The sequence below is a fragment of the Phaseolus vulgaris genome, chromosome 10 (assembly GCF_000499845.2).
Source record: "Phaseolus vulgaris cultivar G19833 chromosome 10, P. vulgaris v2.0, whole genome shotgun sequence".
NCBI lineage: Eukaryota > Viridiplantae > Streptophyta > Magnoliopsida > Fabales > Fabaceae > Phaseolus > Phaseolus vulgaris.
Window position 1 is genome coordinate 39,229,853 of NC_023750.2, and position 12,592 is coordinate 39,242,444.

General features: G+C 29.6%; 1 protein-coding gene across 1 annotated transcript; it reads right to left on the reverse strand.

Annotated features, from left to right (window-relative positions):
* Window positions 1-1,319: 1,319 nt before the first annotated feature.
* Window positions 1,320-5,498, reverse strand: LOC137818783 (protein KINESIN LIGHT CHAIN-RELATED 1-like). The gene is made up of 3 exons (XM_068622392.1): window positions 4,439-5,498; window positions 2,091-2,999; window positions 1,320-1,765 (listed from the first exon to the last, which is right to left on the reverse strand). The coding sequence occupies exons 1-3, from the start codon at window positions 4,975-4,977 to the stop codon at window positions 1,528-1,530; spliced, it is 1,686 nt and encodes a 561-aa protein (XP_068478493.1). The 5' UTR covers window positions 4,978-5,498; the 3' UTR covers window positions 1,320-1,527.
* Window positions 5,499-12,592: the final 7,094 nt, after the last annotated feature.

Below are 12,592 nucleotides of genomic sequence, written 5' to 3' on the forward strand. Positions count from 1 at the left end.
ATATAACTTGCGTTTGTCTTTTTTTTATGTTTGATCTTGCACATGATAGATTCTTCTTTAGATTATGCTTAATATTTTCGTTTTCGAATTAAATTTGACCATAAAGACTTACAAAAGATGAGCATTTTACTAAACATTAAGTAACTTTTGTTAAATAACTAAAATATGATATTAAACTTTGTTAAATAACTTTAGATATAAAATTGTTCTAATCATGTACACTACATTTATGCCTTGATAATCTTTCAACTTTTGATTAGTTCAATTATTCTATTAAACACATCTAATCTACTAATTTTGATAACTAAATGAGATTCAAATTTTATAGATTCTACCCTAAAATTAATAAGCAATTATTCATTATTCGTTGTAGTTTTTCAGAAATTACATCTGAAATAGTAATTGAATAAAGTTATAAACCGTTTATCTTCTATCATACACAATCATTTAAGTTACTAATACTCTAAATATGCTATTTCCCCCCTTTAACATATATTTTTTTTTTAATTTAGGATTCAATCACATATATCTTTATATTTGAAAACCCCATTTTTCTAAAATAAACTAGAGTATTTATATTATAAGTGTTTCTTGGTATGATTTGATATTTTATTTAAAAGCTACTCGAACCAAATATGACATGTGATTTTATTCAATTCTAATTTAATATAAAATTTACATCAAACTAAACCAAAATTTTGTATTTTAGTTTGAATAAGCTTTTCTGGTTTTTTATTATTATAAAAATGTTAAAACATTTAAAATAAATATTAAGCATCACATAATAAAAAAATCTGTCAAATATATAATTTCAAACCTTTTAATATTTATAAATAAATTACATAATCACATAGTTTACATTACAAAATTGTTATTATATTTTAATAAATATAAATAGAATGCAAATATAGTACAATCAAGTTGTGAATCTCAATTATCACATCACACTTATTTATATTTATTAATTAATTAACTAAAAATATATAATATTATATTAAATAATAAACTATTTAATTCGGTTCTTGCTTTTTTAAAATTGAAATCTAAACCAGTTGAAAAAAAAGATAGATCCAACGATTTTAAAAATAAGTGATTTTCAACTTTTTTTTTTATAAGGCTTTATTTGTTTACTGATTTGATTTTGAACCCTTAATTTATAAGAAGTGATACATATGATATTCTCTCTTGATATCTATTGATCTTTAAAGTTAATATCAATTCATATGATATCTATTGATCTTAAAGTTAATACTTATTTGATATATATTTATATTAAAACACTCATGTTTAATTATCCCCTCCATCTATGCATAATCATGGATAATTCACAAATTAAAATTATTCTCTGATATATTTATGCCTTACAAAAATCAAATGTTGTTTAACACAACACTAACTCTTAATTACATCTTAAAATTCTGAAAGGTGAATGGTTTTGAGATTGTAAAAGTCAATATTAATTTGTAGGTGAAGTGTTCCAAAACTCCCACACTGACAGAAAATAAAATAAAAATTACTGTATGGTGTTTAAGTTCTCAAGCCAAAAGCAGACCATCTCTTTTTCCCTTCCTTCTTCATCTTTAATGAACTGGAATCTATAAGGTTTTCAAGAGATTTTTTCCCCTTTCTATTCCGAACTCTTCCTGCTTCTTTCAAAAGCTCAAATAGTCGCTTCTTTTCATCATCAACATCTGGATTAGCAGTTCCAAGCTTTTCTTCTCTCATCTTTAGTATGTATTCCAATATCTCAATGGCATCTTCAACTCTGTACACAACAATATTCAAAATAAAATCATCCATTCAGAAACAATCATCACATCATTAATCTTTGTGCCAATAAACTCAATACTTCATGGATAACAAAATGATATGCACAATCACCAAGCTTCATTTTTAAGTCAAATTATGAAGAGGGGGACCACTCATTTCTCATCACATGGCAAGAAAGAGTTGTCTCAGCCCAATGAATGATAATGATGATATTCTATGGTGCAGCAAGATGGTAGTTCAAGTATTTTTGAGACAGCAAAGGGAGGGGAAAGCCAAACAAAAGTGTCAGTTAATGATGTATAGAAACAAAAGATGTTTACCTCCCCATGGCATCATAAGTTGCTGCAAGATTGCTATATACTCCAAGAGTGTCAGAGTGATATGTACCACACTCTCTCTCCAGTATCACTTTTGCTTCTTCAAAATGTTTGGCAGCATCCCCTATTTTATACAGTTGCACACATGCCAGCCCCATCTGGTTCAATACAACTCCAAAAAAGGTAGATTTCTTCTCCCCACTTGCTCTCAGCTTGGTGATAGCATTCTCAAATGACTTCCATGCCTCCATGTACCTCCCAACCACGTAGAACATCACTCCCATTTGAGCTTCTATTCCTGCCACTGTCCTATATTGTCCAGGGATGTCCTGCAACAATTTCACTGCCTTCTGCAGCAGCTTCAATGCCTCCTCAGGCTCATTCAGAGCTTCATAGATGGCTGAGATTTCAGTCAACCCACTTGCAATCTCCCCGGCAGTTGTTCCAACCACAGGCTTACTGTATATTCTCAAGGCATTTTCACAATACGATTTTGACTCTCTTAATTTTCCTGTCCTGTAGTAAAGGTCAGCAAGGCGAATGAACACTAAAGCCACAGAACTGTGGCTTTCACCTTTGGTGGATTTGAACACTGTCAGTGCTTTCTGATAGGCGAAAACAGCCTCGTCAAAACGACAGAGTGACATGTAGATATCTCCAATGCTAACATCAATTGCTGCAACCTCATTATCTTGTGCATTGGCGATCATTGACATGCTAGCTAGGACAAGGTGCTCCAGAGCTGGTTCATAATCTCCCTTGGCCTCACATATAAGGGCCATTAGACGCCTGTCTGTTGCTTCAGTAAGGGAAGCAGGAGAACAATGCTCCCTGTGAATTTCGAGGGTTTTCTTGCAGAAGTTCTCTGCCTGCTCAAATTGCATGGCTTGGACATGGGCTTCAGCTAAGTACCTGCCCTTCGTGGAAAGCAATTATTTTGAGAATTTTTCAGCACCGCATTAAGTATTGTAATCCTATTAAGCAGACATGATATTGACAATACATAAACATAAACAATAGCTAGCAAATCAATGGTATAGCCAATTTCTCCATTCCCTTGTGTCCACACAACACAGAAAGAACAAACTATTTCTTCCTCGAAGAGTTTCACTTAGAAAATAGATGATATGAGACAACTGGTATAATTTAAGTTGCTATCAGAGTGCTAAGCAAAATGGTCACAAAAATAGGTTATTTACAGTAAAGCTCACATTCTTAATTGAAATCATAATTCTTAATAAAGCACTTCCATTTATTTCATCCCAACAATCTAATAAAAAAAGAAGATTAAACAATTTGCATCCAAACATGTACATGTTAAAGGATGCAGCATTTTCTGATGCTTCTTCAAGTACAATAGGAAGGATCTTTTTGTATATGCCAAAAAGAAAACGAGAGAAATGTTGACAACTTCCTTTTTCATATACAACCCTTTTATAATAATATAAAAACAGAAAATCTCACTCAACTAAAAATACTTTGATAAGTAATTAAGTTGTCTACTGATTGTATAACTAATATTGGTAGTCAACTTATCAGTAAAAAAATCGTTTTGTTATATGGTGAAAGAATAAGGGTGAGTGAGAGTGATTTTCTTCTGGCTCTTTAACAACCCAACACTCAATTTCTATCAATTTCACATAAAAGAAACTTTAGTTTTAATTTTTTTCCCAAAGTGCTAAAAAAAAAAGACTGAAACAACTGAGAGATGTTTTCTCATTTTTGTTCCTGTTTTATGGTCCTAACTCAAAAAATGTTGGTAATCTGGAGTGTACTAAATGTAGTGAAACATAAGCTTGGTGAAAGTGTTTGTTTTCTTCATTTTTCTTTCTAAAACTACAATGAGCCTTTGAAAATAGATATCAAACACTCGTTTCATAGTATGAGAGGGACTATCATAGCTTAGTTTCAAGAAGGTTCAGCCAATTCAATAGTTCCTTGTAGTTTAGGAAAATGCTTTAGATTCTGAAACTGACATCCCCAGATTCACAGTAGATTCCAAGGCCATTGTGGCCAACAGCAACATGCTTATCAATACTGGGTCCAGCACATCAGTGATTCATAATTTCACATTTTAAATTCTACAAAATTGGTGGTGATGCAGTATGTGCCTAATCACAAATATCTCTATATAATAAATTTAATAACTTTTATAATAATTGTTTAAAATAATATAAATGATGATTTTTTAATAGTTGTGATAATAATTTTTCATTCTTATTGTTATTGTGATTATTATTAGTTATGATGATGATATATATTGGTCAAGCACAAATGGTAAAAGACATGTGTGGGCCATAGCAATATACGAGGTTATGGATTAAATGGATAAGGTGATAGTGTTACTTTACCTACAAGTCTCAGCGATTCTCGGGTCGGACTCACCCAGAACATCCATTTGGATCTTCAAACCCGACTCGTAACACGAAATTGCCCTATCCAACTGTCCAATCATCGAATACGTGTCACCAAGTTGCATGTACCCGGAAAACTGGGCCATGACATGACCCGACCCGTTTTCCCCTTCCAACAACAAAATGGACCGCTCCAAAGCCTCGACCGCCTCATCCAACCGCCCCAAACTGCTGTATATCGCAGCAACAACGTGGAGACACGTGGCAAGCTCCAGGCCCGGGCCCGCACACCGCTCGAAGGACCTGGAGGCCCGAATGGCGAAGTCCAGGGCCTTCACCGGGCTCTCACCGGACGCTATGGTTTCTCGGGCCATCTTCAGAAGGAACGGGCCCAGATCCGGATTGTCCAAGGAGGAATCTTCTACCACCAGCGTCTTCTTCACGGTTCGGTTCAGCGGTGGGGTCCGCCTCTCGCTGCCGTCTGCCTGTGGCGCGTTGCGGAGGAAATCGGCGAAGGGCTGCATTTGCGGCGGCATGGGGACAGATTGAATGGAGGAGTGCCCAGAGATCAAAATTCAAACTTTTGTGGGGAATTTTAATGGGCAGCATTGAATCTGTGGATTTGGGATTGTGGGTGGAGATGAAAGGAGGGAAGCTTCATGATTTGCGTTTAGGGATTTGGAAAAGTGTTGGTGTTGTTGTGAAAATTGGAAAGTGATAAATAGAGAGAAAAGGGGAAATGGATTAGGGGTGGTAGTGGTGGAAGATGGCTTGGAAGAGACGCGTGATGATGGGGGAATTGGCATACCTTAATTTGAGGACAAGCTTGACGAGGAAGAAAGGGAAGAACAGAGACACAAAGTCCATGATTGCATAACAGAGTAGTATGGTGCAGTGTTTGAATTGTAACAGAGACAGAAGTTTATGTTATTGCAATTGCTTACTTGCAGCAATGGCTTCCTTTTGTATTGCTAAATCAATGCAATTGTGCATGGAACCATGTGTTCTTCTCATAAGGTACTTTTGTGTCATTGCATTCCACAAAATAAATATCTTTTAATTATATAATTTTTTCAGTTAAATTTAGAGTTTGTAGGAAATAATTTGAAGTATCTTCAAATATTTATAATTTCCTTATAAATGTTTTATAATATAATTTAAAATAAGAATACAAAATATGTTATTTAAATAAATGATAAAGGAATTTTAACTAATTATAGAAAAGTATGCTAAATTCACATTTAGAAAGAGACGGAATTTTTTTTATTAAAATATGTAATTAAAAAAAGTAAAGGTATCACTCTCCAAAATTTATTTTCCAGTCTATAATATATGAAATATAGGATTAAGCTTTCGAAAAGAAGATGAGAAATAAACAATCTTAGTTTTGTGTTGTACTTTCGTTCTTTAGTTTCTAATAATCCATTTTAGTTGTTTTTTTCCCCATAATTTTAGTCTGGATTTTTAAATATTTGTAACTTTAGTTCGATCTTTGGTTTAATTGTGTTTTGTATATTTTATTTGGTATAATTAAACTCTATATCTAACATGTTATTTTAAAATAATTTAATCAATTAGTAAGTAATTGTGGTTGATGTGTCGGTAACCTTTCTTTAATCTCATTTGTTGACGTTCGGTCGGTTGGGATACCTATGACACTCACTTAAGTTAGTGATTTTTGTTTCAAGTGTGCTATATTGGGATATAAAAACTTATCTTACCTACCTTTCTCTTTTGACTAATCCCCTTTTATACAAGTGTCATTCTTCTCTCTCTATAACATTCTCCTTGATTCATTCAATATCAATTATTCTTACTAATGACAACAATTACTTATTTAGTGGTAATGATAACCGCTAGTAATGATGGTTATTGTCCTCTTTATGTTATTATTTCATCTTGGTCGATCGGTACGATCGTTTGTACCGACCGGTACAAACAAGTGATTTTTTATTATAAAAATAAATGTTGGAAGGTTTATTATAAATTTATAAGAAAATATTGGAGAAACACTAATGAAAAGCACAAATAATTGGTGATTAGGTGAAGTGTTCTTCATAGAAAACCATCATATAATTTTGTTGTTTGTGTGGATAATTTAAGTTGTTGAGAGACTTTGATTGTCTTGCAAGTTTAATTATTCAACGTATAATCCGTATTTAATAGCTGTTAATTTTATTATCCATTTTTAATTTGTAATATAAGTTGAAAAGTCAAAGTCTTATTATAAGGATTCAAGCCCTCCAACATCTGCAAATTTCTTATGGTATACGTTTCTTCTGGTTTTCTATGTTAAAATAAAAATCCTCAAAGCTTCAAGATTAAGAAAGAAGAGGGTGTTTCTTCATGCAACTATTAAAATTCTTACGGCACCCCATCAATTTTTGAAAAAAAAATATTTTACCATTTTTTTAATAACTTATGGATTATTTTTACTGTATACTTTTCAGAATTCATAAAAAAAATTAAGTTAGGTTGTCTAATATTTTCTTTCAAGTTAGGTCCATCTAATCCAATTTAGTCTTTATTAGTTAGATTAAATTTGGTAAATTAAATTAATGTTTTAAAATAATAAATAATAAATAAGTCAAATAATAGGTATTTTAAAAAATAAAACTAAATATAATTTTTTTCAACCTAATTCAAATAATATCATAATCACTCAATTATAATAGATATAATTAATTCAAGATTTAAAGCGAATCATAACATTGTCCAAAATAATTAAAGACGTGAAATTTTATTATTCATATTAAACTAAATGTTCTAATCCCAGAACAACCCTACCAACATAATACAAAATTCTGAATATAATTTAAAGTGTAAATTGGCCATAACATAGTTTTATCCAAAACTCTAAACACTACAAAAACAATAAATTATATCATCAATTATTAGTAAGATAAAATTGATTTTAAAAATATGCAAGAATTTAAAGTGAAAATGAAATTTATCTTAAAATGTATTAGTTATAAGTTATACAATTCTAATAGTTTAAACCCTAAATAGAAACAAATTTTAGAGACAAAAATTAATTAATAAACTAATTTTAGAAAAAAAAATAATTAATTGTTATAGTGATTAAATTAGAGACATTTTAGAAGACTGTTTTTTTTTTTTTACTTTCTAAACTAGTTTCTATTATTGTTAAATAGTTTATAAAATTGGTATTTAATTAGCTACTAAGGTTTTTAAACTATCAATTATTTAGATTCTAAATTTGGTAGCAAAAACTTTGTTAGCTGATTAGATATCAATTTAAAAAAACATTTAACAATTATAGAAACTAATTTATAAACCAAAAGTTTTTTTAATTTCTAAAATGGTATTTAATTTAGTCACTATAACAACTAATTATTTTTTGTCTCTAAACCTGGTTTCTATTTCATGATTTTCTTGTAGTGACATTGACAAATTCTTCTATCACATTACCAATTTGAAATTTCAAAAATTACTGATTTGAAAATTCAGAGTTTCAAAATTTCTGATTTTTTTTTAAAAATTGATTATTTTATTTCAAAAATAAATTTCAGAATAAAATTTGAAATCAAAATCTCATTTTAAAAATATAAATTCAAAATATATAAAATACACTAAAAAAATCTGAAAATGAAAAATATTTTCAAAATTAAAAAAATGTTATTGTTATAGAAATCCAAATCTAAAAACATTTTTTAGAAAAGGAGTTACGAAAGTATTTTTATCCACCAATCACTTTTATTTAAGGATACTTTTTGTCATTTTACTTTTAAATCGAGATTTTATCAGAGTAATTATCTTAAATATTTACAATACAATATTAATTATTATTCATATTCATATTGTGAGCTCATAAAAAAAATACTAGTTATCAAAACCTAATAAATAAATACACCCAATACTTAATTACTGTTAACTTAATTAAGTATCAGCTTTAGTGAGTCTAAGCGATAGTGCTATTGACATAGAACATGAGATATTCTTCTTTTAATTTCTATGGTCAATTTGTTCATTCACACCAATTACAAATCACTTATCACATGAAATTATATAAATTAAACCATACCATTAAAGATTATGATGTTTCATAATAAATTTAGTTTAATAAATATTTAATGACAGGAAGAATATATTACAACACAATATAAATTCTACATATTAACATTTTTTTTTCAAATAGCACTTTTTCACTACAAGAAATCATGAAGTAAAAATCAATTTTAGAGATAAAAAATAATTAGTTGCTATAGTGACTAAATTAGAAATAAAAAACTTCTAAATTAGTTTTTATTATTGTTAAATGATTTTTAAATTGATATCTAATTAGTTAATTGGTAGTTAAAACCTTGATAGTTAATTAGATACCAATTTAAAAACTATTTAACAATAATAGAAATTAATTTAGAAACTAATTTTTTTTTTGTAATATCTAATTTAGTCACTATAACAACTGATTATTATTGGTCTTTAAAATTGATTTCTATTTCATGACTTTATTGTAGTGTTTTATTTCATAATCCTACTTATTAATAATAAAAATCATTTTTATTTTATTTTTTAATAAATAAATAATATTTTTTAATAACTAAATATTTTTAAATAATTATTATATAATTTTAAAATATTTCTTTTATAAAATTATATATATAATAAATTTTCTTTATACGAATCACCAGTGAATTGTTTGTATTAACTGTTAAAAGTAGAAAAAATATATTGAAATATAGATCATACAAATAAATGAAGAAATTTTAAAATATTATAAACTGATCTTTAAATACATAATTGTAAAATTAATATTTTATACTAAATTATATATATAATTAAAAGTAATGGTAAACACATGTAATGCAGTCCCTTAAAAATGTAAAACGTGTTGATTCTAACGATGATGTTTTGTGTATTAGTTGTATTATATTCAAAATTCAAATTTATTGGTTTTGTTTTCTGAGTGAAAGTGATTGTAACTCATAAATGCAATGAATAACTAGTTTACACTGAATTTGAGGCCTTAAATTATATAAACGTAAGAGACAGAAATGGAATGAATGAAGAAAAGTCAAAAGGTGAGAAAGAAGAAAAAGGTAACAACACTCTCTCTGCTATTGTTCTCATAATCTGCATCTCTCTCTCTCTTCTGCAGAAAGAAAGAGTTTGATTAGGAAGCACCCAGAAATGGACAACCTTAACAGCAGCAACGACAATAACAAGAACTACTGGGGCTTCTTGTCGTGCGACAAACTCGACCGAATGGCCAACTGGGTCGGTGCCAACGTGGCATCTGCTTTCTTTGCTTCCTTAGAACGCTGTTCTTGCATCAACCTCAGCATCGACAACGATGATGACCACAACATCATCAACAACGATGATCATCCTCTCTTCCTCTCTCAACCCACCACCCCTCCTCCCTCCAACTCCAATCTTCGCTCCTAGTTCCTTTCCTCTGCTGTGTCCTTCATGCTTATGTACATAAAACAAACTCTTTTCTTTCTCTGTTTTCGGGAGTTTGTGATCCTGAATTACCTCTTCAATACATGGAAGTTGCTGATAAATAGTTTTGCTTCTTTTGTTTATTTTACTTCGGAGATCGTGGTTTCCTGTACGATTTAGTCGATGGTTAGATGGATGCATCTTGATAGGTTTACACTTTCCTCTTGATTTTTATTTTTTGGGTTTAGTTTGATTATACAACGTGAAAGGTTGTTTACTTTGTGATAATTATTTGAAAATTTGTATTCACCCGAGTTTCATCATGTACCCGTGTGCTGATTTAAAGAAAAACGTTTTCTTTAAGTTTCAAGATGTAGATTCGAAAGAAAGGGAATGGAGTGTTTGCAGGTGTTTCGTGGTTCCCTTTTCTGTTAAAAGAAAATTCCTTGGGGATGGATTAGGAGTGGAGGAGATTACTTTAGGGTTTGATAAGATATCTGATATCATTCTGCTACTGCCATGGAGTTTTATTGAGGATGAGGTTTTCTGCTTCATTTGTGAAATCATGTATTTTGATTGAAAGTGGATGTCTAAATTAAGCATGTTTTAGTGAGTAATGCTTTGAAATCTTGTTTTTTTCGAAGTGTTTTTCTTGGATCGTGGAGTTCTTGTTTAAGTTGAAGTCTAATTCTATGTTCTTTCCACATTGTGAGACCAAAGATAGGAGTAGAAGGCAAGAGAATTGATTATACCATTAAGGGTGATTGGTTATCTAGGATTACTGATCTTACACAAGTATTTCTCAGTTTCCTGATAACTTAGAACTTGTCTGGCAAATTTGAGAGCTTTAAACATTGAAACTATAATAGAATCCAGATGATTTGCCAAATTAAAGGATAAGTTTTAGACATTGGTTTGAAACAGTGACCTTGTTTCACTTTTGAAAATGGCAGATCACTGAATCAGTTTCAATAATTGACAGCATCAATGGTTCAGATATTAAAAGTTTCAACTTAGTAACCAGTTAGTCATGAGTTTAAATTCAGAAACAGCTTCTTTGCATATGCAGGGACAAAACTACTAACCATGATCCTACCTTATATATTTGCATAACAAGAAGTCTTATGATATCAACTATGCTAGATGTTATAAGGGTAAATGATGATATGATTATGGTGGTATTTGCAAAACTGGGAAGTCCAATCTTCAAAGCATTGTAAAGAACAAACAAGTGAAAATTTAGTGAAACAGTTACAGGGATTGTCTGCAACTAAACAACTTGCATTCCAATTCCTCACATAATTTTTCTTGATAAAAATTCTCTAAAGTGGGTGAAGACATGTGTGCTCTTACCAAATTAAAAATCAGTGCAAGAGGAATCAATCACACTTATTTTTCCTCCAGCAAATTAGCATCAAAACACAGTGCTTGATGATGAAAAACCTTGCATACTTCTCCTTCCAAACTTTTCCTTTTGAAACTGGAAGTTCAGTGGGTTCTGGCAGCTTACGAGGTAGGCATCCCATGGTTATGTTTGAGTCTGAGAGGGTGTTGGTAATAGCAGATCCCAGATAAAGAGGAAGACAAAGTTCTCTCTGTTGGGATCACTTCAGACTAGACTATCTTGCTATGATTGTTGAAGGGTTATTCATATTTATTTGTTTTTTTGCTTGAAAGATACATTGGATAGAGGAGATTACAGTGATTTGTTACAGTATTTTGTCTCTGAGTGCATCGAAACAAGAAATTTCTTGTTATCTTTATTAAAAACGATTCTCAGATGTTTTTACTTATGTTTCAGTTGGAGATCATTAATCTTGGTTAAACCTTGTTCTTGAAAGAAACTGTTACTTGTTTGTTGAAGGTGTCTCACTTTCTATTGTTCTATTCATCACTATCTGCTGGTTTATATATTACAGGGTACTTTTTTTACTTTTATTTTATTTTTTAAAGTTTAACTTATTTTTTTTAATCTTTTTCAATATGTTCGTTTAGCTTATTTATCTTTTTGATAGATTCGTTTTTATCCATTTTCAATTTTGAGGCTCTTATTACATTTAATAGGAGGTATAAATGACTATTTTGAATTATGATACAAAAATAAAAATAAAAATAAAAATAAAAATAAATATAAAATATAAAATATAAAATTAAATAAAATTAAAAGTATAATTAGTCTTTAGGTTTTTCTTGAAATAAGTTGATGTTAAAAGTGAAATATCTGTATAAATGGTGACAAGCTAGCACAAATAATATTGATAAAATGAATTTAGATTTGGAAGAACATTTTATCTCATTTGCGGATAAGTCATTAGTCCTCAATTTTTTTAAATAAGATGTCATATTTGTTTTATAATGAAAATAAATAAATTCATTAAATATTGCCAGTGAGTTTTTTTTCTTAAATTAATTAATCACCAAATTCAGTTGCTAAAATATTTTTATTTTATTTTATTTTCGATCTTCTTTAAGGATTTCATAGCAATTGTCAAAAATAATTTTTCTCTCTTGACATCTCTAGTTTTTTTTGTTTTTCTTTTTAATGTTTTTACACATGTGATAAACAACTAATTTTTCTTTTCATCTATTTATATTATTTGGAACATATTTAATATAATTCAAATATCTTATAATTAACAAATAAATAATAATTAATTAAAGATAAAATATAAAAATTGGACTATACTTTGTTATAATAATATTATAAGATTTAATAAGATTACATTTAATCGAGAGAAAAGA

Excerpts from the sequence above, each read along its gene's own strand:
- LOC137818783 (XM_068622392.1), bottom strand. The coding sequence starts at position 4,977 with ATGCCGCCGCAAATGCAGCCCTTCGCCGATTTCCTCCGCAACGCGCCA. Across the intron at positions 3,000-4,438 it reads AGAATCGCTGAGACTTGTAG|GTACTTAGCTGAAGCCCATG; the intron begins GTAAAGTAACAC and ends CACGAAGGGCAG. Across the intron at positions 1,766-2,090 it reads ACTTATGATGCCATGGGGAG|AGTTGAAGATGCCATTGAGA; the intron begins GTAAACATCTTT and ends TGTTGTGTACAG.